The sequence below is a fragment of the Onychomys torridus genome, chromosome 14 (assembly GCF_903995425.1).
Source record: "Onychomys torridus chromosome 14, mOncTor1.1, whole genome shotgun sequence".
NCBI lineage: Eukaryota > Metazoa > Chordata > Mammalia > Rodentia > Cricetidae > Onychomys > Onychomys torridus.
In genome coordinates, this window is record NC_050456.1 from 47,824,170 (window position 1) to 47,851,688 (window position 27,519).

Consider the following 27,519-nt stretch of genomic DNA (forward strand, 5'->3'; position numbering starts at 1 on the left):
ATGATTAGCTCAGTTACCCAAGTCCTACCCCACTCTCCTCAAAGTGTGTATTGGTGACCTAAATTAAGACTATATGTTTATAGACTAGGTGGGTAAGGCATTATGCACACCTAAAAGCAAATTTATTTATTTATTTACTTATTTATTCATTCATTCATTTATTTATTTTTGTTTTTTCGAGACAGGGTTTCTCTATGTAGGTATTATACACACCTAAAAGCAAATCAATTTATTTATTTATTCATTTTTTTTTTTGGGGGGGGGACAGGGTTTCTCTATGTAGGCATTATGCACACCTAAAAGCAAATCAATTTATTTATTTATCCATCCATCCATCCATCCATCCATCCATCTATCTATTTATTTATTTTTGGTTCTTCGAGACAGGGTTTCTCTATGTAGCTTTGGTGCCTTTCCTGGAACTCACTCTGTAGCCCAGGCTGGCCTTGAACTCACAGAGATCTATCTGCCTGCCTCTGCCTCCTGAGTGCTGGGACTAAAGGTGTATGCTACCATCACTTGGCAAATCAATTTTTTTTTTTTTTTTTTTTTAGTTGAGGATCGAACCCATGGCCTTGCGCTTGCTAGGTGAGCGCTCTATCACTGAGCTAAATCCCCAACCCAATTTTTGAAAGAATACTACATATCAGCTTTTAACTACTGATCTGAACTCTGTCCATTTTTAAGGTATAGTCCATTTTTCATCTGCTCATAAAACCCTTCTGCTATGGCGTGACTGTGTACCTTAAAAGTTCACATGTCAGTAGCCAGGTATGTAGCATATACCTGGAATCCCAGCACTTGAGAGGCTGAGACTTTGTGGCCAGACTGGGCTATGTGACAAGACACCGTCTCAAACAAACAATGACACAGTATCATGTGTTGGAAACTTAATCCATAATTTCACATATAGAGACTGAGCCTTTGGAAGAGAGTTCAGATTAGAAGGAATCTAATCTCAAGGCCAATTCCCATGATATCAGCAGCTTTGTAAGAAGAGAGACCCCTGAGTTAGCACACCTGTCTGCTCTCATTTTGTGATGCCGTCTGCCATGTTATGGTACAGCAAGAAGGCTCTTCCAGATGCCGGGCAGACCAGTACTATGTTATTCTTCTCAGTGTCCAAACTATGAACTAAACAAATCTCTGTTTTACAAATTACCCAGCCTGTGGTATTTAGTTTGAGCAACAGACATCAGAGACACTCGCTTAATGTTTTTAATCTACACACCTTTGAACAATTAAATGAGTATCGTATGGTTCATTAAAAATACGTCTCCGATATATTAGCTCAATTAGGTATTGAGTCTACCTCCTCAACCAGACTGTTAAAGCATGACTGTCTATAGTCTGCTTGTATGAGCAGACTGAAGGAGAAAGGGGCATGAGAATGTGCACTGCTTCCCACATCTGTAGACGCTGTTCAGGGATGGCTCTTTATTAATTGCTAGTCTGTGAGCCCTTGACCTAATGCAAGTCAGTTCTTAGATAAGTCCTATATGTCTTATCTGGAGGCAGGGTCTTTTTTTTTTTTTTTTGGAGGCAGGGTCTTAAAAAACAAATAATGGGCTGGGGTGTGGATCAAGGACAGAGTGACTGTCTAGAATATGTAAGACCCTGGGTTTGATGCTAACAAAAGTTAAATAAATTAAGTACTGAGTCGTAAGCACCTAAGTAGCAATATATATGTATGTATGTATATATATTTCTATATAGATATAGTTATCTGTATCTCTCTATAGAAAAAAGCTAGCAATCTGATAGATGATATAGTTACCTATATCGGCCTATAGATAAAGATATCTAGCTACAGATATGGATAACTGTATCTATATATTACCTATCTATTGATTGCTAACTTTTTTTCTGGGGGGTGGCAATAGAGACAGGTGTTCACTATGTAGCTCAGGCTGGCCTCAAATTTTTGCTTATTGACATACACAATCATGCTTATCTAGACAAAGACAAGTTGGAATCTGCTCCTCGAAAGTTGTTGTAATGATTCGCTATAAAACATTAGTGTGTCTGTTATAGAAGACAAATCCATCAAATATTAGTTCCTTTCTTCCCTCAAATCCTCTATCATCTATTGGTCAACAATTCAAAAATTTTAAACCCAACTAATGAGTTCCTTCTAGGTGAGATGCAATGATTGCCCTGCTATGATCAGTACTGCTGGGCAATCTGCTTCCAGAATAACCAGGCAAGTTATACTCACTCTAAACTCCCCTTGGAGGGGCCTGTCTATTGCTTCTCTGAAAACAAAGGACAGCCAACTCCCCTCCCTCAAAGTTGACCTTGCTCAGTGACTGCAGATGGCCCTCAGTCTTTCTTACCTTAAGGATGTTCTCTGGAATGTCACCTTGGAGGTCTTCTGACAAAAAAAGAAACTCAAGTTTTCTTCGAAAACCAGCAGAAAGTAATTTCTAGAGGAATAACAAGCAATTTATAGAGGTCAGGCACATGCTTTGCTTAACAAATAGAATTCCTCTTTAGTTACTCTTATTTCTGCTATTTCTCTAAGATCAAGTACTTTTAGCCATTACCTCCTGAATACATATTTTTACAAGATTTATTTTTATGTATATGGGTGATTTATGTATGTCTGTGCACCACATGCAAGTCTGGTGCCTGCAGAGGCCAGAAGAGGAATCAGATCCCCTGAGACTGGAGTTACAGTTGTGAGCCTCCATGTGGGTGCTGGGAATTTAACCCAGGTCCCCTGGAAGAGCAGCCAGTGCTCTTAATCTCTGAGCCATCTCTCCAGCCCTCCTGGCCACGTTTTTAGATGCTTTCTTTGGAAATAAAGTTGGCTGAACTTAAACATTCTTCAAATTAACATGCAGGGGCTTGGAAAGATGGCTCAGTTCGAAAAGCAATTGCCCCACAAGCATGAGGACCTGAGTACAGATCCCTAGTACCCAAATTTTGAAAAAAAAAAAAAAAAAAAAAAAAAAGGGCTAGGTATGGTGTTATATATCATTAATCTCTGCACTTGCCTTTAGTCCCAGCACTTGGGAGTCAGAGGCAGGCAAACTTCTGTGAGTTCAAGGCCAGTATGGTCTACATAGTGAGTTCAAGGTCAGGCAGAGCTATATCGAGCCCATCTCTCAAAACAAAACAACAAAAACCCAATACCTGGACTGGAAAAATGGCTCAGCTGTTAAGATGCACAGACATATGTACACCTATATACATAAACACAAATATCACAACAGCACAATAACAAACCAAACAACAACAATAAATATCTAGGGTTAAATGTATATAATCTCAGCACAAGAGGGTCCTGGGAGCTTTCTGGCCAGCCAGTGTAGCCAAACTGATAAGTGTCAGGTTCATTGAGAAACTCTGTCTCAAAAAACAATCCCCCTCCAAAAAACAAAACAAAACAAAACAAAAACCAAACCAACCAAACAACAACAACAACAAAAACCAAACCAAACAAACAAACAAGGAGAGAGGCAAGAAGACACCTAACCTGATGTTGATTTTTGACTGCTTTGCACGCGCACGCGCGTACACTCACATACACACACGTACACACTCACATACACACTCACATACACACACGTACACACACACACACACGAGTTAAAGCCTACACTGACTAAACCCCAAGGTTTGTGCATTTCATGTGGCCTTTCTTTTTCTCTTTCTCTGTTTGGAGACACAGTCTTGCCTGGTAGCCCAGGCTGGCCCTATACTAAGGTCCTCTTGCCCTGTTGCCCTCCTCCTGCTGGGTGGGATGAGATCAACACTATAACCTGACTCCCTTTTTGAAAAATCACTAATTTTTTTCATCAAGAATTTTTGTTGCTGTGGGCAAAACAGCTACAGGAAAGCCCTGGAGGGCATGCCTTCATAATCCTTTAATCCAATCATGCTTTTGGTATTCACTACCCTTTGCATACTAGCTGTTGAAACAAAAAACAAAAAACTAAAGGGAAAGGATCTAATGTCTGTTTAGCATGCATGCCTGGCAGAGGGTGCTGTGTTTCATTTCCAAACCAAAGAAACCCAAGATATGTTTTTTTTTTTTTTTTTTTTTTGAGATAGGGTTTCTCTGTTTAACAGCTCTGGCTGTCCTGGAACTTACTTTGTAGACCAGGCTGGCCCCAAACTCAGAGATCCACCTGTCTCTGCCTCCCGTGTGCCATCACTGCTTGGCTCAAGTCATATGTTTTAAACAATAATCCTTACTGGAAGTGAAATGGTTAAAGAGTATTTTGTAATCATTCCAAACATTAAAATTTTAAAAAAGAGATATGTTTTCTTTCTTTCTTTCTTTTTTTTTTTTTTTTTTAGGTTTTTTTGTTTTTTTTTTTGTTTGGAGACAGGGTTTCTCTGTAGCTTTTTGGAGCCTGTCTGGAACTCACTCTGTAGACCAGGCTGGCCTTGAACTCACCACCACTGCCCAGCCTAGTGATATATTTTTAATCTAGAAAAATTAAAAAATATAACTATGTAAACTATAATATATAAAACTGAAAATCAACAAAGGAGAAGTATGAAAAATGATATTGAAAATTTATTTACCAAGCCGGGTGGCAGCGGTGGTGGTGCACACCTTTAAGCCCAGCACTGGGGAGGCAGAGCCAGGTGGATCTCTGTGAGTTTGCGGCCAGCCTGGGCTGCAGAGCCACATCCAGGACAAGCACCAAAACTACACAGAGAAACCCTGTGTTGAAAAAACAAAAAAACAAAAACAAAATTCATTTATCGTATAATTTTGAACAGCGGCATGGTGTATTGCATAGAGATATGCTTGCATAGATATGCTGTGTATTATGGACATGAGGGTTATTTCTAGCTTTCCTCTCTTAGTAGCGGCTTATCAGCAAACATCTCTGTAGCTAAACCTTTATACACATGCTTACACATGTAGGCCTAAACCACTGCAAGATAAAAGAGACAGAAGATAAAGGTGAACGGAGGAAAGGAAAAGAGCAGCGCCCTTCGCCTAGCAATCAGAAGGCAGCCCTTGGCAGGCAGTGGGAGCCTGGGAAAGCAAGCAGCTCCAGGGCTCTGCAGTACTTCCAAGTGCACCCACAGTCTTGGTCCTCAAAGAACAGTTTATGGTTCTCCAAAGAACACAGCTAGTCCCAGAACTGTTTACAGAAGCGAATCACTGGAGCTTTACCGACTATGTAATCTGTCTGGTATTGGCCAAAACAAGAACAATTCCCTGTCTGGCCTAGGGAGCCAGGGAAGTGAAATCCACCACCTGATGTTGTTGAGCAACCTTCCAGAGAATAAGCAGCCAATGAGGTCACAAGTAAGCAAGCCAGCAGCCCTCTCCCCCAGAGGAAAGGTCAGTTAGTTCAACAGGCTTCCTGTCTGTAATAGGGAGATCCTTATTCAGTAACAAAGCCCCGCCGTTCCCCTGCCTTCCAAGATGCCAGCGAATCTTCTTCTTTTCTCTTTCTTTTCTCCTTTACCTCATTTTTGTTACCTTTCTCTCTCTTTAGCGCTGACTCTCATTTATCCTAGGGTTCATTATTTTACAGTTCTGCTTCTCTTTCTGCTAGGCTTTCTGTAATTTCTCTTTGCTAGACAACCAGCTAAAAGTCTGTCTCAACGATACATTTAGGCCAGGTGGTAGTGGCATACCCCTTTGATCCCAGTACCAGGGAGGCAGAGGCAGGAGGATCTCTGTGTGTTCAAGGCCAGCCTGGTCTACAAAGTTAGTTCTAGGACAGGAACCAAACTACACAGAAATCCTGTCTTGAAAAACAATAACCAAAAAAGATTTAGATCAGGAATTTTTGGTGTAGTTATGGGTGAGACAAATGTGAAAAAAAAAATGGAACTAAACGAACAAACAAAAATAATCCTGGGGTTGGGGATTTAGCTCAGTGGTAGAGCACTTGCCTAACAAGCACAAGGTCCTGGGTTCGATTCTCAGCTCAAAAAAAAAAAAATCCTGTTGAGTAAAAGCAATAAATACAAGGGAAAAAAATGATGGATATTTAAAAATTGAATTTCTTACTTTGAAGTTCATAGAGGCTAAATATAATGCTGACATGGAAAATGGACAGGGTTGGGGTAGGTCAGATTTTGGTTTCATCTCTGGCATTGCTGGAGTCATTTCTTTTGAGTCAAATGGTGTGTGTGTGAGTGTGTGTGTGTGTGTGTGTGTGTGTGTGTGTGTGTGTATTTGAGGCAGTTTCATTATGTTGCCCAGGCCAGCACTGAACTCCTGGACTCTAGTGATCTTCTTGTGTCAGCTTCTTGAGTGCTAGGATGACAGGCTTGTGCCACCCACCCCATCCGTCTTGGCATAGCCACTGAACTCCACAAAATTCTCTTCAAGAGCAAGACTTCTAGAGATATTAACACAATACTATCACTCCTAATGATATTACATGCTAAGTTACCAGGGTAAATAAATAAGCAAATAATTTCCACAGTCAATACTGAGAAAGACCACAGCCAACCACGGAATAAAGGAAGTAACAGACAGGAGGAAAAATCTAACTCCTAAGTTCTTCTCAGGCCTGGCCTCAGGGAAAAATTTAAATGTAAACCCACGTACGTTTTCTTGGATCAACCATTTTTCCAGTACGAGAAGCCAGAGCCAGGCTAGTCTTTGAGGGTTGATATCTGGCCCGCATCTGAAAAGGAGAAGAAAGATTTAGCAAAAGAGGAGTTTCACCTGGCCTTTTCTCTTCTGTGATTCGAGATTTTTTTTCAGTTTTCAGTTCAGTATATTTAAAACCTGAACAGGCAAGTCCTCCCGAGAAATTCTCAACTGCAAGGAACAGTTCAATAAACAGACCCGTAACTTCCAGCTTTCACTAATGTCTGGGCCACTCTATCAATTGTATTTTATCTTCCCAGCTGCAGTGTTCTTCGGCTGGAACTCTGGGCTCAGGTGAGTCTCCTCTGTGTCAGCCTCTAGAGTGTCAGGAGCTATAGACATAGCCCCAGCATACCTGGCTTAGTCTTATTTGTAGGAATATTCCCACAGAGAAAGTCACAGTCCATCTGAAATATATCTGTCACCCACTGTTGTTGTTGTTTTTTTAAACCGGAGCTAAGGATCGAACCCAGGGCCTTGTGCTTATTAGGAAAGCGCTCTACCACTGAGCTAAATGCCCAACCCCCACTCACTGTTTTGAGACAGGGCCCCATACTGTATAATTCAGGCTGGTCTTGAACTCATATCAATCCTCCTGGCCTCAGTTGGGATGCATGGGTTAAACTACCATACCCAGCCCCTAAGTGTACTTTTGAATACCAAAAATTAATCAAATACAAAAGAATAAAAGAAGTCCATAGAAATTCATTTTTAATTATATAGTTATAGGAATTCATAAGCGTTACTTTGAAGTCAGTCGTTTGGGGAGTAACAGCCTAGGACTCAAATTTAAGGAGAAAAAAAAAAAACCAACAGAGGAGTGATTTGCTTCTCTGGTTTTTATGTGCTAATCCAATCATTCCACAGGCTTATAACAGAAGGAACAAAACAGTACATTGGGCTCCTATGACACTAGTTCACAACACTCCTAAGAATTGAAAGATCTAGAATGGAGAACTGCAGTTACCAAGAGGCAAGGAGGGGCCATCGAGTAAACATACAGTATAAGCAAGGAGTGAGAGAATTCATATGTAGTGATGAGCACTTCTGTATTCTTATTACAGTGGGGTTACCTCAATCCTTGTATGGGTAAAACTGCATAGAATTACAAGTAAAAAGCAAATATAGAGTTAAAAGCGGTAAAAATCAAGTAAGATCTTTACTATAGTTAATGTACTGAGGTCAATTTCCTGAATCTGATATTTTTTACAGCTGGATGAGGTATCACAACTGGGGAAGCTGGAAAAAGGGGTACCCTGAACGCAATTATTTTTCAATCTTTTTGTGGGTCTACAATTATTTCCAAATACAAAGTTTAAGTTAATGCACTTTCAGTCCTTTGTTAAAGCAACAGCACATCACACTTATAAGCAAGAGGAGAGGATAGGTTTGTCTTTTGGTGACAAGATGCAGTTACAGCATCTTCTACTGATAATAAAGAAGGAGTGATTTCAGACACCTTTTCGTAGCCTGACTTAAACTTGGCTCTAGAGGGTAATCCAAGGCCGGTGGAGTGTATTAAATGTAAAATATATTACAGGATAAAACATAACATTGAAATGTGCTAGTTTAGTTCTGATAAATTTTTAATTGAGTAGTTGACTGGGGGCATAAAGACCAGAGTCCAAAAATATTGAACACTGTGTCTCCCTCCCCCTCTGAGATCCTGGTAAGAAGGGAGGTCGCTTACCTTAGCAGAATGGGACACTGCACCAGCGCCTGTAATACGTCTTCCACCTTTTGGGGGATATCCCCCTGTCCCTTGTGTAGCTGAGGTACACATGCCTGTGCCAACTCCCAGTCGCCCCTCCGCAGACACTCACAGAAAAATTCAAAAAGCTGCTCCTCGGTAGCCGTTTCCTCTTTTCCAAATGGGTAACTCATTTTCCCAGCACAGAGTGCAGGGAGGTACAAAGAGAGGCCTTACGCCGAATACATTTTTAATTTTCTCATGCGAGGAGTACCTCCTAGAAACAAGACACTAGCTGAGAAGAAACGAAACTGTTTGGATAAACCACCAGCTACCAGCCCGAAAGAAAAAGGCAGAACTTACTTTTCTAATTATTGTTTTGGGTTTAATTTGACCTGTTACGAACTCCTCTTGAGACCCGTCTCTTTCTCTAAAGGGGTGGATCCCATCTCCTAACGCGGACCCAATATCTAAGAATCTTAATATTTGTGTTAGCCTGGAGCGCAGACACATAAATTTACTTCCGCATTCGCTCCTGAACATTTTGTCAGTCGGATTCGGATTACAAATCTCTAGGTGGGTGCTTTGGTAAGGATGAGCACTCCTTTGGTTTGAGCCTTCTGTTAAGGCAGAGGATTAAAGATCAGGAGATCAATCTGGGACTGAATAGGAGAGCCGGGAGGCTGGGGGACAGGGATGCTCCCCCTAGCGGGGTCGTGGACAGCACCCTAGCCGCCTTCCCTGCGCTTTACACTCACCTGCTCCCGGAGTCAAAAGCATTGCAGCTCCCAGGGCAGCCATGTTTGAGCCCGGTCAGGTGACAGATCCCATTGCGAAGAGTGGTGGAAGGGGCTGGGATGACGAATGAGAGCGCCACTCCTATTGGCTTAGGAGAAGGAAGATGCAAATCAAGTACCATAGTTATTTGAGTCACGTGACCGCACCTGATCGCAGTGGTGAAGCTACGGAACAGTTAATAAGTACGCTAGCTACCAGGAGGACCCTTCCTAATCATGATTGCTTCTCCTTGTAGCACCTTTGGTTATGCATTTCGGGGGATTTGAGGCCAGGAATAGCTGTGTTCCACAGCCCCGCCACTATCTCAGTGCCAGCCAGTGACAGACGCTGGGGATGTCCACAGGAGTCCTGGATCCTCCTGCATCATTATTCTATCTACTTGGGATATATATTCATTTATACATAACTATCATATATATATATTAATAACACATAATTATATATAAACCAGAAGACCGAGGTCGACACAGAAGAGTTGTGCAACCGAAAGCAAAAAGTGAGCAAAGGCTTTTCATAAGTTCAGTAATCAAGCCAGTTCTTAAGTTTACTAGTTTTTCTTACCGAGGCTGCTTTACTATTAAACCTACTTGATTTCCTTTATTTCTTTTTCAATTACACTCGGTGTTTTTTGTCAATGTATATTTTAGTTTGAGAAGCTTCAGTTAGCTTCAAAGTGCAAAGCAAAACGAACACTAAGCTCTCTTTCCAAAACTGAAATAGACAGCGAGCCCATCCTTTCTCCAACTCCTCAGCCCCAAAAAGACGATTCAATAAGGAAAAGAATTTCCAGGCAAGGTTTTCCTTGCTTCACACTCGTTTTGAGAGGTTCTTCCCTTCGATTTTGATAATCCCTACAACGGAGAAATCTAACTGGATTAAGCGGCTAGGCTGAGAGTATGAACTACAGTTCCCAGAACGCAGCGGGGCCAACCCGAACTTTTGCCTGCTTCTGATTGGATGAGTTGGCAGAGTACCGACCAACCAGCACTCCAGTTGTTGCCGTGTGCGCTTTTCGCGGGTAATTGTGTGAGGGTGGGGAAAGTTTGAAAGTTCGAGGCTGCTGACCTGGTACTGGAGGTTTCTGAGGGGGGCAGTTGTGGGGAAGTGGGTGTGCTCATTATCTCGTACATTCTCTCCGGGCCTGTGGATGTTGATACCGGGTGGCGGAGAGTGCTGGGTACCGGGCACGCCCTCTGCTTCCCGTACGGGCTCGTCCCTGGAACCTCAGCTTCCGACTTTCTCAGGGGTGGGTGATGCTTGGAAGCTGCCCTGTTTTATTAGTGCGCTCTGCATGAGGTTTTCTCCCTCTTGATGTCTCTCCCTCCGCTTCGGAGCAATTAGGGATCTAGGCAAGTTTAGGGACTGCCACATTTTTGGAATCTGGACTCAGATCTCTGGATTCGAATGCGGGCTCCATCCTTGGCTAGTTTGCTCGTTTTTCAGCTTAGTGCCTCAGAGTATCCTTATGTGTAAAATGAAGTAAAAACGTCAGAAGCGTTTAAAACTAGAGTTTTAAACTAAAGTTTAAAATGCGTATTAAGGGCCCAACAAATAATTAGTCCCCCAGCCCCCACAAAACAGCTGCTTTTGTTACTTTCCTATTTTTATTGAGCGCCTAACATAAAACTCAGTCTGAGCTGCCATCGCCTCTGTCTCCAAGACAGACGGACGGACGGACGGACGGACGGACGGACAGGCAGGCAGGCAGGCAGACAGACAGACAGACATACACACACAGAGCAGGAAGAAAGACGTAAGTTATAATAACACATAGATAAGATTAAGGAAGATATAAATGCCAAGCGTGGTAGCAGGACTGATTGTCAAGGCTTTGTGTGTGGAAATGGAAGGTTAAACTAATCTGACCTACCTTGTGGATGGTGTGTTAGAAGTACCACATGTTCGTCTATAACGACTGCCTACCTTGAGCATTATGCACTAGCTCTGGAGTAGAAACTAGAATTGCCCTTATATTACACACAAGGAAAACAGTGCACTAGGAAATGAAGTAACTTTGCCAGGAAGGCAAATCTCATTGAGGCTTGCTATCTGGTATTTGAGTCAGAGCTAAGTAAGGGACCTCCCTTTTCGAGGTTTTTTTTTTTTTTTTTTTTTTTTTTTTTTAAATGTGATCCTAAAAGTTTGGAATTGTCATGTGGTCCTGTGGTCCCGTGAGATATTTTAGGCAATGGAACTGACTTTTAAGGAAGCTACTTCTAGCAGGATTGTGACAGTCAACCTACTTTCTTTTTTCAGGCCAGTTTGCGACTTCTCCCCACCTGCTTCTTCAGCAACTACAATTATACTTGGGGCATAGTTGTGGTTATTTGAGTGTATTTCTCTCCATCTTTCAGTTGTAAGTATGAAAAAGAGAGGAAATGAGTTTAAAGGTTCTTAAACCCTTGGGCTCAGCAGAGTATGTGCTTAAGAAATATTGGCAAACGAAACAAACACATTGAGAATGTTATATTGAGAGAATTTATATTATATTTGGGAGAGTAGGGAAATAACTCGAAGCCATAAACAGTGAGGGCCAATGATGGGAGTGGTACTATTAAATCACAGTGGTTATTGCTAAGGTCTTTGTAATTTTTTGGCTTGTGTGTTTTTTTTTTTTAATTTTGTTTTTGTTTTTTTGCCTTGAACTTACTCATTAAGTGATGTTGTTGCCTAGAACTGCCTTATCTGAAATGCCGTAAGTAACAGAGTAGCAGATAACAGTGTTCCTTGGTAAATTTTCTCTTAAGGAAACAATCAGCTCTAAGAAATTCCCACTGAGAGAAATAAAGGGAATATGTTTTGTTTCTGTGGGAAAAAGAAAAGAGAGGAAAATAGGAGATGAAGGATGGAGGGAGAGGAGGGGATTTCATGTAATTCAGATAATTTGTGTTAAACAGAATTGGGCTATAGTGCTGGTAGTAGATACCTTAATTCTTGTATATAGATTTGTTCTTTAACATATAATTATTGATTGTTATTACTTCATTCCATGGAGTAATGAGTTCCTATTCTAGTATTTCTGGAGGACACTTTGCCATATCAATGAGATACACAGCCTCTTCTTTGCATGCATTATTACAGATATTACAACAGTTCTAACTCCCCCAAAGACATGAGTCTCAGTTAGCAAGGTACAAGAACAGAATTTAATTCCATATGAGACAGCAATCAGCTAGTAAAATAAAGAATATTTTTATTGCTCACACTTAAAATAGTAAAGTCTCATTTGATTGAGATTTGTTCTGACTTAGAGAAAGCAAGGGTTAAATAAGATTTGTGGTCTTACAATAGCGATAGTTAAGAGGATTGGTCTCATTGTCAAACTGCCTGGATGGAATTCTAAATCTGCTAGTTATTTTTTTCTGGTGATAGTGGGATAGCTGACATTTGCAGAGTAGCTTTCTCACGTGCAAAAAAAGACAACCTATTTTCATTATAATTTGTTGAGAATATTAAGATCAAGTTTTGGAGCATGATAGGTATGTAGCAGATGCCTGTTTATTCTTGTTAGAGCATGGTTGGTATATAGCTGATGTCTATTTGTCCTTGTTATAGTTCATTGCAGAGTTGCTATTTGGAAGATTACATAGCCAAATGAAATGTGTAAATAACTCAATATCTTAAGATTGTTATAGGTGATGGCTCGTCTTGGCAGTCAACTTGACACTTGACACCCCTGAGAAGAGGGAACCTCAGTTGAGGAATTGCCTCCATCAGATTATCTGTGGGGACATTTTCTTGATTGTTAATTGATAGAGGAGGCCTCAGTTCACTTGTGAGTGGTCCTACTCCTGAGCCTGAATGCCCCGTGAGCAAGCCAGGGAAGCAAGCCAGTGAGCAACCTTCCTCTGTGGTCTCAGCTTCTGTTTCTGCCTCAAGCTCTTGCCTTGAGTTCCCACCCTGGCTTCCATTGACAATGGAATATAGTTTGTTAGCCAAGTAAACCCTTTCTTCCCAAGTTGCTTTTGGTCAGCGTTTTATCACAGCCACAGAAGGCAAACTAGACTGCAATGTAAATATGAAGTGCTGTTAAAGTCATGTAATATTTGAAGAACTGGATGGAATGTGTTTTCTGAGGTTGCTTTCTTTCTCTTTGTACATGGATAGTAAGCAAGTGCCTCTCCTATTTTTTTTTTTTAATTTTTTTAATTTTTAATTTTTTGGTGGTTTTTTTTTTTTTTTTTTTTTTTTGAGACAGGGTTTCCCTGTGTAGCTTTGCGCCTTTCCTGGAACTCACTTGGTAGCCCAGGCTGGCCTGGAACTCACAGAGATCCACCTGCTTCTGCCTCCCGAGTGCTGGGGTTAAAGGCGTGTGCCACCACTGCCTGGCTGCCTCTTCTATTTTTATTAGCAATTTTGTTTTGTACATAGAGGAGTTTGAAGGACTTTTTATTTTTAGGGTGTTTTGTATAGTCTGTCCACTATCATTTTTATTACTTTCTGATGTTTTTCAAGATCCTTCTTTGGGAGATCTGGAAAGATGGGCAGCAAGAAACTAAGACGAGTGGGTTTGCCACAAGAGCTGTGTGACCGTTTGAGCAGACATCAGATCTTAAATTGTCAGGTAAAAATTTATGTCTTTCTAAGTCCATTTACAAATTAATTTCAAGTTTACGTTAATAACTGTTAAACTTGGGTTATGAAGACACAGGGTTGTAGGGGCTGGGGAGATGGCAGAGTCAGTAAAGTTCTTGCCATGAAAACGTGAGGACCTAAGCTCTTATCCCCAACACTGTCATAAAAGGCCAGGCCTGGAGTGCACACCTGAACTCCCAACTCCAAGGAGACAGAGACAGGAGGATCCCTGCGGCTGCTGGGTAGCCAGTGTAGCCGAATTGCGACCTCCACATCTGTCTCAGAGGTCAGATCTTAAAGAGTGACTGAAGGGGACATCCTGTGTTGACTTCTCACCTCCACATGCCTAAACAACACAAACATAAAAATGCAGATTTACAAAAGCAAGTGAAATCATGATTTAGGTTGCATTTGCAGCTGGAACTTTATTTACTAAAGTCCAGTAGTTTGTATTTTTGGACAAGAATGACCATGGCATAAGGAGGAATGTGCGTGTCATTTGTTTGGGGTTCCTGAGAAGTTTCATCCACTTAAAGTTATTTTTTTATTGTTACTTGAGAAATATGACTTAAATGAGATCGCACGAGGATGATTTCTCTTAGGAGAGACATTAATAATTAGAGTTATTGTTATGATTTACTAATGGTAGGCATTGAGCCTCAGGTTTAAGTGTTCTGCAGCTAAGTCATACCCTTGTCCAGCAGTAAATTGTTAGGACTGGCTTGATAAATGTATACAACAGAAGTTGCTTTTTTTTCCCTTTGTTTCTTTTTAAGATGTTACATCTTTAAGTACAGTAATGAAGAAAGCCCCTCTTAGGAGGGTAAATTAGGGTTAAAGTTTTATTTTAAGATTTTTGTCTTTAATGAACATATTTTCACAACATATAATTTATTGGGATTGTTTATTTTGGGGATATCTTTATTCTGTTAATACATTTAATAAATAAGTCTATATTTTAAATGGTTTAAAAGTATGAATTAAACATTTTATTCTGTATTCTAAATTGAACAGTAAACATCCCCATTCTCTCAGTAGTCAAATATTTTTCTCTGAGTTAATTTTTAGCCTAGAAAACAAACCCTTTTAAACCTGATTCTTTTGGGCACACATTTGGACCCAAACTCAAGTGCAGTGCTCATCTGAACTTGGACTGGCTGGTGCTGTTTGTGACATTGCTTGGTGTATCTTCTGAGACATGCTGGCTAGGCTGTGTCAAAGTGTAAGACTGCCTCACATCCCTGAGTTGAGGCATACATAGGGTAGAACTCAGGGGTAGGATGTAAAAGAGCTGTAAATCTTCTGTCTGCAACACATTTCACTTCTGCTTAGAGATGAACAGCAACCGGAAGTTTCTTTTTGTTTTATATCTGCTTTTCTTTTCAAATAAAAAAAGAGCCCATGATGAAAATGTCTTTTTAATTTTTACATCTTCGTTATGCATGTATGTTAAATATTTATTTTTCCTTCTTCTCTCTTTAGGACTTTCTAGGTCTCTCCCCACTGGAACTTATGAGAGTGACTGGCCTGAGTTATGGAGGTGTCCACAAGCTTCTGAGTATGGTCAGCAGGGCCTGTGCTCCACGGATGCAAACGGTATGTGTAACTTGGGCAGCTCCCTCATGGAAGCAGTGCTTTAGCTCAGATGGGGAGGATGAACTGGGGAGACAGGCAAAGACCCCGGGGATGGAGGTGGGGTGGGGAAGTGTCTGGCCACTGGGACAGCGAATGCACAGGTTCTGGAAAAGGTGCTTGTTCAGTGATTAGCTTAGGCTGAAAACAAGCAAGAAAATATTCAGAGTCTCCTAAAATATCTGTCACTCTGTTCTGGAAATAGTAACGGGCTCTTCGTGTGGTATTGTAGCAGAGGCTGGAGTGCTGGTCACTATGAGAACAATTTAGGAGGGAGAATTATTAGGAAAAAAGCCTTCGTCTCACAGATGAGAGACTTCAAATGAAAGTGTAAAACCGAAAAGAAAGAAGGAAAGAAGGAAAGAGATGCCCCCTAATGGTTAGTCCTCCATTCTAACGCCAGTTCACCTCTTCCTGGTTGCCACTCCCCATGACAGCCTGGATTTAATACAATCAAAGGTGAATTGTCTGCATGCCATGCAGACTCTTTGTATATCTGATTGTATAATGGCTAAAATTGAAAAGTTGGGGTAGATATATCAAGTGGCTCTAAAGGTCACGGAGGATCCACAATTGGAGCTGCTGCCTTGCACACAACAGAACCTTTGTAGGTGACGGTTTAGTACAGAGAGTCACTGGGTACAAGTGTTTCACTGTGGCAATGGCTGCGGTGACCTGAAGTGAAGAATTCGGGGGCTCCCTGGAGTCCGGTCATGCTCCTCTGCTTCCCCCAGACCGTCCTTCTCTGTTGCCAGTTTGTGAAGCACGGTGTAGCATGAGTTCCCTCTGTTCACTCTTTTGTTCCATTATGAGCCAAGAGTGTGCAAGTGTGCTTAAACTCATTTACTTGCTGATGGTGATTTGCAAATTAAAAAAAAAAAAAGAATTTGTCCTGTTAAAAACCCTTCATACTTGTTGTACAGCACTCATGAGTACTCTGGTTTTTTTTTTGTTGTTGTTTTTTTCTTTGAGACAGCGCCTTTCCTGGAACTCACTTGTTAGCCCAGGCTGGCCTCGAACTCACAGAGATCTGCCTGCCTCTGCCTCCTCAGTGCTGGGATTAAAGGCATGCGCCACCACCGCCCGGCTGGTGTGCATATCTTTTAGGGGCCATGTCTCACCCATCTCCCCTGCCGCCTTCAAGCTGTGCTTCACCAATCAACCTGAGTTCGAAAGGATCACATGGCTGTGTTGCCTCTGCTCCAGAGCTCCTGGTGTGAGGCTCTTGCTTGCTCCTCCAGCCTTGTCACAGCTCCCAGTCTGTCTGTCAGCCATCCTAAGCGAACTCTGTTGAATTATTTATGGTTTGCATTTTCCCTTAGCTTCTGCTGCTTCCCCATGTCTTGCTCTTTCTGTGTGCGTCCTTGCCTCTTTGGCAAGAATGTTCACTTTCCTTTTGCTTATCTAACAGTGGATTCAGAGTTTTGCACAGATATCTAGCTCTTCAGTGAAGCCCTCTAGACCACTATGTCTGGGTCAGGTGTAATTAGTTTGTACGTCTAATAAGTTTGTAAGTTCACAATGTTGTAGTCACCCAGGGTCTGAATCCCATAGTCCTTGTTTTCCGGTAAGCCTGTGAACAAGGTAACTGTTTGTCATTGTTCATCCTTATAGTTTAGCATGGTCATTGGCACTGGGTAAATATTCACTAGTCCAATGAGTAATAGAGGAAGGAAGGCTGGGTTATGGTTATAGAGTTTGTTTGTAACAGCTGAGTGGAACTTAATGATTTTCTTGTTCAGGCTTATGAGATAAAGATGCGGAGGTCTGCTGATCTCTCCCCAGCCTTCCTGTCTACCACCCTTTCTGCGTTGGATGAAGTCCTGCACGGTGGTGTGGCTTGTGGATCGCTCACAGAGGTAAAGGAAACCCATACCTTCTTCTATAAGTGTCTTAGCCAGGTTAGTTAAAGAAGGCACCAATGACCTCATGAAAACGAATGTGAACTAAGTTGTAAGTACTCTGCTGGGGTAGTCCTCCAGCCAGGGTCAGTGTAGCTGCTTTATAAACGGGCCTTACACAAACCCTGCTGACTGACTAGGTGTGTCCCGGTTTTTGTTTCTTTGAATTGCTTCAGAAAGTGATGAGTATTGGGCTCTGAGGAGATGGCTGAGTGGGCAGAGTCCTTCTGCTTGCCTTACAGTCCTGAGGGCCTGAGTCGAGGTCACCAGTACCCGTGGAGAAGCCAGTTGTAGTGGTGGTGTATGTCTGTAATGCCAGTGCGGTGGAGAGGAGCTGATTCTGTCTCAAACCACAAGATGGAGAAGAGCAGAGGAAGACACTGAATGTTGATCGCAGGCCTCAATCACACGTGCACACAACTGCACATGTACACACATGCATGAATACACACACATGCATGCAACCACAGTATTATGAAATAGTATTAGGAAACAGATTGAGTGGACTGAAAAATGGATTACTACTTAGAGGTTTCTAGTACGAATCAGTTTTGATAATATGTTAGCAAATAATATATTAAACTATAAATTAAAATATATATTAAGCTACTTTTGTTTCCTGCTATTGATAGTATTTGATTCTAGGAAGCAATCACTTACTGTATTATTTTATGTTGTTGCATAATGAATTGTCCTCAAGCTAACTGGCTTGAAGCAACGAGAAACACTGACTTCACAGTGTTTTGGGAGTGTCTGAGCTTAGGGACATTGGTACTGCCTGCAGTCAGCCACAGTTGAAGATGCCCAGAGGAGCGGACTCCCAGGGGCTCATTCACTGGCAGGCTGGTGCTGTGTTTTGGCAGTTCTTCCCTAAGTGGGGGCTTCACAGTCTGTATCTTCTCATGACATCCTGGCTGGCTTCACTCAGGGTGGGTTGGCCAATAGAGCAAGATGGAAGTGGTGGTGTCCTCGGTGATTACGCTACTGCTTATGACAGGTTCTCTTCGTTGTAAGTGAGCCATAAGCCCAGCTTAGGGTCAGGGAAAGGAATTTAGGCTCTGTCCTTTGAATGAAGTTTCAGGAAGCAGAGAGCACTTCAGGAGCAATGTGGCTCTTTTCCTCGAAAGGGGCTTTGGTGTGTATGGGTGTGGCATCTGTAGGCTGCTTATCAGTATCCTGAGAACTTCTTGCCTGAAAATTTCAGAAGCAAACTTCTAAGAGCACACACATTGTGTGTGTTCCTGGGTATCAAACCCAGGACCTTAAGCATATTATGCAGTGTCAGACTGACTGAGCTACATCCCTGGTGTTTTCTTATAGTTCTCATAATCATAATTTAATTGTAATTTTTTCTTAAAGATAGGAATCCTGTTTTAGGGAATATTTTATTTCCTTTATTCCTAGAGAGATTTAAAGACTGCTGTGTCTAGTAGATACCTATTAAATAAATAGTTGATGAATGAAGAAGCTAACTGAAGGACTTGCTGTTGTCATTGATTGCCACCAGATGGTGCCAGAATTACACTTTACACACAGTCCGTTTGAGGTTTGGCTGGACCAGGTCAATTCAGGACTATAGTACTGATGGAGTTATAAATTTACTTATACAGAAAACAAACAAAACAACTGAATCTAAAGACGATTAACCAATGCGTGTGTTTTATCCTTGAGTTTTACAGTGATTTCCCCACCTTGTTACTTTCACTTCACTTATGAATTGTTTGAATTCAAGTGAAGTTATAAGCCTTTTGGGTGTTTTGTTATGATCCGTCTAGCTGGCTTATAAGGCTGATTAGTAACAAATTCTTTACTTTCTGCCCTGGTGTAGGTCATTTCTAAAATCTTTTGGGGCCTTTCAGTTGAATTCAGGGAATAGCTTATCTGCATCCTTCATTTTTACCGTTCTCTGTAGTTTCCTTTTACTTTATAGTTACGTGGGAGGTATACAGGTTTTTGGGTTTTTTTTTTGTTTTTGTTTTTGTTTTTTTTGAGACAGGGTTTCTCTGTAGCTTTGGAGCCTGTCCTAGACTAGCTCTGTAGACCAGGCTAGCCTCGAACTCACATAGATCCACCTACCTCTGCCTCCTGAGTGCTGGGATTACAGGCGTGCGCCACCACCGCCCGGCTGGTATACAGTTTTTGTTTTGCTTATTTTTGAACTTTAAAAATCATATATCTGTGATTGTGTCATCTCTCATGTCTCCTTTATGAATTGCTTTTTTCATTTAATGTTGTTTCTAAGATTTTTTTTTTCATGTTGCTTCAGGTAGCAGGAACATAGTTTTTGCTGCTGTATTATATTTCATCTGAGACTATATCACAATGTACAGCTTTTGTTATTAGTGAACATTTGGGCCGTTCCTCATTTGCTGCTGATAACAATAAGTCCCGTGAAAACTGCCCAGGCTGCTGGATAGCATCGGGAAGTTCCCCTCTGGGTCAGGGATTGGAGAACCACTACCCTCCAGTTAAATTCAGCTCATTGCCTGTTTGTGGAAATAAAGTTTTATGGCCAAGCTCATTTGTTTACATTTTGTGTGTGGTTGTCTTGTGACATAAGGGCAGAGTTTAGTTAGTTGTGACAGAGACCATTTGGTATGCAAAACCTGAAGGATTTTCTGTGTGGCCACTGCCTGGAGTGTCTGGCCTGGAGTGGTTTAGTGGTTGCAGCGTGTACACATGGGTAACCTCACACAGTCAGGGCCAGTTGTCCTCCAGAGTGCTGTGCTGGCTCATACTCCCACCAACCAAGTGCAGACATCCTGCCAGGCTTCTGTCTTCTTGCCTTGGTACAGTCAGAATTCTGTCCATCCTTAGATCTGAGTTTTATTTTTCCTACCAACTTTTTTGATCTTTTAGCTGTCGTTTGGAGACTTTAAAAACAACTCTTTCCAGGTATAATTTAAATACCTAGAATCCAGGCTTTGTCAACGTCCAGCTGTGCAGCCCTTACTGTGGCCTCCATCTTCTTTGTTCCACTTGCAGGGAATCCTCACTTCCATCCTAGGCCCAGGCAAACACTGATCCATTTTCATCCTTTATAATTTGCTTCCTGTAAGCATTTCACATAAATGAACTCATGCAATTCGTAGACAGTTCTGTTTAGTTTCTTTCACATGGCATTTTTAAGGTAACTAAATGTTGCAGCACATCTAAGGTATTTGTCTATCATAAATATTTATGGGTATGTTTGGTGTAAAATAGGTTTTTGTTAGGCTTGGGTAAATACTCACCTAGGAGTGAATGGAAAGACTGGATCATATAATGTACTTGGCTCTTTGAGAATCTGCCAGACTGGTTTCCAAAGTGACTGTAGCATTCTGCATCCTCACTGGAATGCACAGTGTTTTTTATTCAATACATTCTCACCAACACTTAGCATTTAAAAAAAATTTTTTTTTTTTATTTTGATGCCAGGTTTTGAACCTAGCTAGGCCTTCACACATGCTAAGTACACAGTCTACCATGTATCTATGTCAGTGTGCACAACTGCCTGTTTGTGTTTTATTTCAGTTCTTCTCATGAATGTATGGGTTATTTCTTTGTGGCTTTGTTTTGTATTTCTCCAGTGTGTCCATCTTTATGTCTGCTTGTCTCTTTCATTGTGGCATCTGGTCATATAGCTCAGGCTGGCTTTGAACTTGTGATCATCTTGCTTCCTATGTGATTACAGGTGTGCACCATCATACCTAGCTTCTTTATTTTCTAAAAAATCATCTTTTGCTTTTACTTTATTTATTTATTTATTTATTTATTTATTTATTTATTTATTTATGGTTTTTTGAGACAGGGTTTCTCTGTGTAGCTTTGCGCCTTTCCTGGATCTCACTCTGTAGACCAGGCTGGCCTCGAACTCACAAAGGTCCGCCTGCCTCTGCCTCCTGAGTGCTGGGATTAAAGGCATGTGCCACTACTGCCTGTGCTTTTATTTTTTAAACTTATTTTTATTTTATGTGTATAGGTGTTTACCTGCATATGTGTATGTGTACATGCGTGCCTGGTGCCTGCAGAGGCCAGAAGAAGGAGTTAGATTCACTGGAACTAGAGTTACAGATACCTGTGAGCCACCATAAGAATGCTGGGAACTGAACTCAGATCCTCTGCAAGAGCAGCAAGTGCTCTTATTTGTTGAGCCATCCCTTCAGCTCCATATCTGTAACTCCCCCCACCCCCCAGATCTACCTGCTTCTGCCTCCTGAGTGCTGGGATTAAAGGCATGTGCCACCACTGCCTGGCTCATATCTGTAACTTTTAATTGAATTGTTAATATAGTTGTTTAAAATTGTATTGGGGCCAGCGAGATGGCTCACTGTTTAAAGAAGCTTGCCATTTAGCCTGGTGTTCCAAGTGTGATCTCAGGAACCCACATAGAGATGGATGAGAAAACCATCTTCAGGAAGTCTTCTCTGTACCTCCTCATGTGTGCACAGACACAGTAACAATACACAAATAAACTAAAATCATTTCAAGCCACATCCTTCCTGGTTTGAAAAGGATGACTCTTCTCATATTTCATCATTAAAAATGATGGTGAGTCTTACTGAATCAAGTGACAGAAATTAGCAAGCTGAACAATGTTAGGTTACTGAAGCTGTTAATTAATTGTACTATGATTATGCAAAAGAATATGTTCATTAGGAAACACACACTAAAATATTTAGTGAATAACTTTGATATATACAGCTAACTCAGTTGAGAGAAATATGTATCTTACACATACATATGTAGACTTGGGAGAGGGCAAAAATGATAAAAAAAGATGGGCAAATGTTAACTAAATAGATGTGGGAAATGAATTCAAATGGCTTCTGATATTCTTTTGTTACTATTACAATTTTCCTACAAGTTTAAATTTCCAGATAGAAAGTGAAAGAAAATAATCCAACCCATAATATTTGCTGTAGGTATTTGAGATTTATCCTTGGTCAGATTCAAGGAATTTTCTTCTTTTCCTAGGTACAGTATTAGTTTGGTGTTGAATTGTACGAGGTGCCTTTTTTTTTTTTTTTTTCATGAATTGAAATGAGAATTTTCTGTGTTGATCTAACATGAAGTGAGTAGCATTTCCAGGTCCTCTAATAGTAAATCATCATTGTCCTTTAGGACAAGGTCAGCTTGATCATGACATATTATTATTTTTTAACTCTTGGATTCAGTTTTCTGATATTTGACATTTCTATATCAGTACTCATGGTGGATCTTGGGATATAAGTATTCCTTTTAGTAGTGACTCTCTGCATTAGAATCTATACTAGTTTGGTATAATGGATTGCGGAATGTTGTCTCCTTTTTACATTGAGTGATAGCATTTACACAATTAACATTGTTTGCTCTTCAGAGCCTCAAAGATTGTTTGGTATTGTTATTTTCTTTGTGGGAAGATTAAAGGGAAAAGAATTCAATTCCTTTAATGATTATAGGACTATTTACAGTTTCTAATTTCTTTCTGAGTAGTTTAGGCAAATGATATTTTTAGGATTTGAGTGAGTGTGTGTGTGTGTGTGTGTGTGTGTGTGTGTGTGTGTGTGTGTTGTGTGTGTTTGAGACAGGGTTTCACTATGTAGCCTTGGCTATCTGTAGACCAGACTGGCCTGGAACCCGCAGAGACTGACCTGCCTCGGTATCCTGAGTCCTCAGATTGAAGGTGTATCTACCACTCCTATGGCTAATATGGCTAACATATTTAAGTTTTCAAATTTATTATCATAGAGTTATTAATTTTCCTATGCTTCAAATGTGATTTTATATCTGGCTTTGTTCTCCTTTCCATTCTCAATTCTACTTATTTTGTCTTTTCTCTCACACTTTAAAAAAGATATAGTCAGATATTTGAATATTTTATAGTCTTCAGGTTTTTTGTTATTGTTCTTGTTGGACTTCTAATTCCTTTGTCTTCTATTAATTAATTAATTTGTTTATTTATTTTGCTTATTTCTTGTTTTCTTCCAACTACCTTTTTCTGTAATTATTCTTCTTTAAAAATTTTTCATGGTTGGGGATTTAGCTCAGTGGTAAAGCGCAAGGCCCTGGGTTTGATCCTCTGCTACACACACACACACACACACACACACACACACACACACACATACACACACACACACACACAAAAAAAGATAAAAATTTTTCTTAAACATTTAATACATTACTGTTCTGTTTTTCTTTGTTTTATATTCTTACATCTAAGTTTGTCTTTTGGGGAATGTGTTGGGCCAGGAAACTACCTTCTCAGTCCAGATATTCTTCCATTTACAGTGTTTTCATTTTTATCCAATTTTAAATTTAGTTTTTTTTTGTTATGCTTACTTATTTGCCTCATGAGTTTATTTGGAATTAAAAAATTTTAAATTATTTCAAAAAATTAGTTAAATTCTTGCCTTGATTGCATTTATGTTAGATTATGATGTGATGTTGAGGATTCTCCAAAGACCCTTGTGAAGATACTTCTCTCTTTTTTCTTAAAAAGGAGTCTTCTTATCTCTTGGTTCGTCCTATGCTTGGATTATAGTTTTGTGTTCCTGACCCCTGAAACTTTTTTAAGTCTAAAAATACAGATTAGCTTTTGTAGTTGTTCCATATGTACTTAGACAGAATAATTGTTTGCTAATTATTGGTTGCTCTGTATATGATCATTAAATTAAGCATGTCCTTTTAAAGTTATTTACAAGGGCTGAACAGATGGCCCAACAGTTAAGAGCATTGGCTGCTCTTCCAGAGGATTTGGGTTCTACCCACATGCCACTCACAACCATTTGCAACTCCGTTTCCATAGGATCCAAAACCCTTTTCTCCCTCCATGGGAACTACACATATATGGTGCTTAGCCATGTGGGCAAAACACCTATATATGTAAAAGGAAATAATAGTAATAAATACTTTAAGTTATTTAAATCTAGTTTACTTTTTCTTTATTGATCCTTCCCGAGTTGATATAATACCTCTTCAGAGAGATTTATTTAGCCCATTTCATTTTTGGATAGACGAATTTTGTTTCTTTTTATTGTACATATTTGAGCATTTTAAACTAAAGACATTCAGAATTACCATGTACTCCTGGAGAAATGAACGACATGGCTCTTCTTTGTAGCGCTTGTCTCCATTACACTTTTACTATTCATGTGATTAGTTAATGTGTATCTTTTTCACTGCACAGTAAATGTCAAGTGGCAGTGATTGTGTTATTAGTTTCTTCTTAGTCCAGTTACATTATTAACACACATACACGGTACTTAATAAATGCCCATTGAATGAAGGCATTTATTACTATTGGTTTTCTTTCTTATTTCTTTGTTTTCTTTCTATATGTATCTCTGGCTGGCTTGGAACTGAACTGGCTATGTGGACAAGGCTGGCCTTGAATGCAGAGACCTGCCTGCCTCTGATTACTGAGTGATGGGATTAAGTGTGTGCCAGCGTGCTTGGCTTCTTTCTTTATTTTTAACACTTGTCCAGTTCTTGTTTACTCTGATGTTTTGTCTTCTGTTGCCTATCTTACACCCTTCCCTTTGATCCTGTAATTAGCAAGGTTTAGGAGGTGTTTTATTGTAAAGATTTTTATTTATTTATTTATTTATTTTCATTCTTTTTTTTTCCCCCGAGACAGGGTTTCTCTGTGTAGTTTTGGTACCTGTTCTGGATCTTGCTCTGTAGGCCAGGCTGGCCTCGAACTCTGCCTCTGCCTCCCAAGTGCTGGCATTAAAAGCATGTGCCACCACACCTGGCAAACCCCTTAATTTATTAAGATACTAGGTCTCTGTTCTCAGAGACATTGTATCAGTCAAAATTTCTGGAGTGGCTTCCTGTGGTGGTTTGGATAAGAATGACTCTCATAGGCTCATGTATTTGAATGCTTGGTCATCTGGGAGTGGCACCACTTGAGGATTAGAAGGATTCGAAGGTGTGGCCTTGCTGTGTTACTGGGGTAGGCTTTGAGTTTTCAAAAGTCTGTGCCAGGCCCAGTGTCTCTCTTTCTCTGTCTGCTTGTGGATCAGGATGTAGCTCTCAGATACTCCTTCAGCACCTCACCTGGCTGTCACCATGCTCCTTGCCATGATAATGGACTAAGCTGTAGTGGGTAGCCATCCCAGCATTGGCCTGGAAGTTCCAACCCCCACTGAGGCTTCGGTAATGGTCACGCCCACAAGGCGGGGCTGAGGGAGTAAGCGGAAGACCCAGGATCGAGAGGAGAGGTCTCACTTGGTTCTGGGACCCTGGACGCTGGAGGTGGACTTAGTAGAGTTCTCCAGAGAACACCGCCGGACTGCGCCATACCTTTGCCAGACCCTACAAGCTATCCTATCACTTGTAAGTTACCCCACAAAATAAACCTCCCTTTTAACTACGTGGAGTGGCCTTAATAATTTCACCAATACTAAGCCTCTGAAACTGTGCTCCAGCCCCCAATTAAATGCTTTTTTTTTTTTAAAAATAAGAGTTGCCATGGTCACGGTGTCTCTTCACAGCAATAATAAAACAGTGACTAAGACACCTGCCAATGACATTGCATTCTCAGCCCTGGTCCTGGGAGTATGATGAGATGTCATTGCCATGGTTAAGGGATATTCTATGGCACAGCGGCTTTCAGATTGGAAAGCACCTAGATCTCGTCCCGGGAACTCTCCAGAGCAGTGATCATTCTCCCACTGGTATGAAGAGTAAAGCATGGGGAGAGGACTTACGGTGCTGCTGGTTTGGAGATGAAGCGGGCGCATGCGCAGGAATGCATGTGGCCACCAGGAGCAGTAGGGATGTTCCAAGCTCTCGGGTGACAGCGAGACCAGAGCAGCAGCGCAGATTTTTGCCAACAGCCTGACTGAGCTCGGGAGTTGACACTGATTTTTCCAGACTGGAGTGCAGTGCAGCTGATCCCTTGATTTTGGCCTCGTGAGATACTGAGCAGAGAGTTCTGTCAAGCCTGTCAGGACTCTGACCTCCAAACTCTGAGATAACGAATGGGTGTCCTTCCATCTTCTAAATCCGTGGTGATTGGGCAGTAGAAGAGTAGAGCAGGTATGGGCGGAAGTCTCTGCTTGCATTGTGCAATCTGTTTCTCATTCTGAAACGATTGAGGGAGTAATGTAAATCTGGAAACATTCTCTCGTCATTTTTTTTTGTAGTTGCCCTTTCTTAACTTTAAATTTACAGTCCCCAAATGTATTTATCATCAACTTTAGCTTACACGAACTCACTGAATCTGGGTCTGGTGAGTTACATCATCAGTTACGGCACCAAGACAGGAAGTGGAATCAGAGGCGTGCTCATGCAGAGGGGGCCTCAGAGACAGCAGTCCTGCTGAACTGCTAAGGGAGTGAGCCAAGGGCTTTGTCTGATTGCCTGACTGAAAGGGATTCCTTGCTTGTGGGATAGATAGGCAATTCTGAATCTATTATAATGGAAAAGGAACAGTGAAGATAAGTTTGAAGCCTAAGCTTCAGAAGTTTGTATTATGTCAATGATTATCAACCATTTTTACATTATCATCCATTAAAGAGCCTTTTAAATGTTTTTTCCCCCTCTTCTATCTTCATTGTCCATGGAAATTGAAATGCTGTAGATACACTGCATTTGTTTCTGTACTTTGTGTCTATCTGTGCTAATGTAAAAGAATAAGCCACTGTTTTCTCAAAACCCAAGTTTCACCTCAGGTGAAACTTTACCCTTACTAAAAGTCCATAAGATAGATGCTATTGTGAGTAGGTAGAATTAGAGTTGTATTTAAAGGAATTGTCAGGGGATGGCTCAGTGGGTGAAGATGCTTGCCACCAAGTCTCCTGACCCCAGTTCCATCCCTAGGACCCATATGGTAGAAAGAGCTGACTTCCGTTGGTTGTCCTCAGATCTCTACACACACACACTTTGATGTACCCCCAATAAATAAATAAGTGTAAAAGAAAATTTAAAAAGTATCACCAAATTATAGTTTCAGTTTCTTTGTTTATTTATTTATTTGTTTTTCAAGACAGGATTTTTCTGTGCAGCACCGGCTATCCTGGAACTCACTTTGTAGACCAGGCTGGTCTCAAACTCAGAAAGATCCATCTGCCTCTGCCTCCTGAGCCCTGGGATTAGTGGGCGTGCGCCACCACTGCCCAGTTTGGTAGTTTCATTTTATAATCTAGAGATTACAGTCTAGGGAACTGGTCCAAGCTCTTGTCAGTCAAAAGATGGTCACATCTTTGTATCTTGGTTCAAAGAGTACCTCCAGAAGACGAGCCTGTGGGCACTGCTAAATATTTGCATTGTTTGTATTTCCTGGGTTTTGTAAGCTTTTGTTCATGATTTGAGATCAGTGCTTTCCTTCCGTGGGGCAGTTTTGATTTGGGATAGATTCTTCTAATGTTCCC

At 40.9% G+C, this 27,519-nt stretch overlaps 2 protein-coding genes across 5 annotated transcripts in view; one reads left to right on the forward strand and one right to left on the reverse strand.

Moving 5' to 3' along the window:
- Positions 1-9,091, reverse strand: part of Zfyve26 (zinc finger FYVE-type containing 26) — a 66,321-nt gene extending 57,230 nt beyond the window's left edge. For all 4 annotated transcript variants that reach the window (XM_036205866.1, XM_036205867.1, XM_036205865.1 and 1 more), the window contains exons 1-4: positions 9,032-9,091; positions 8,274-8,550; positions 6,539-6,617; positions 2,337-2,426 (exon numbers count right to left, since the gene is read on the reverse strand). In XM_036205866.1, the coding sequence (XP_036061759.1) occupies positions 2,337-2,426; positions 6,539-6,617; positions 8,274-8,467 (363 nt within the window). In that variant the 5' untranslated portion in view covers positions 8,468-8,550; positions 9,032-9,091. The remainder of the gene's footprint in view (positions 1-2,336; positions 2,427-6,538; positions 6,618-8,273; positions 8,551-9,031) is intronic.
- Positions 9,092-10,066: 975 nt separating this feature from the next.
- Positions 10,067-27,519, forward strand: part of Rad51b (RAD51 paralog B) — a 754,045-nt gene continuing 736,592 nt past the window's right edge. Inside the window, exons 1-5 of the mRNA XM_036205342.1 lie at positions 10,067-10,139; positions 13,380-13,381; positions 13,552-13,635; positions 15,129-15,242; positions 17,021-17,137. Coding sequence (XP_036061235.1) covers positions 13,552-13,635; positions 15,129-15,242; positions 17,021-17,137 — 315 coding nt within the window. The 5' untranslated portion in view covers positions 10,067-10,139; positions 13,380-13,381. The remainder of the gene's footprint in view (positions 10,140-13,379; positions 13,382-13,551; positions 13,636-15,128; positions 15,243-17,020; positions 17,138-27,519) is intronic.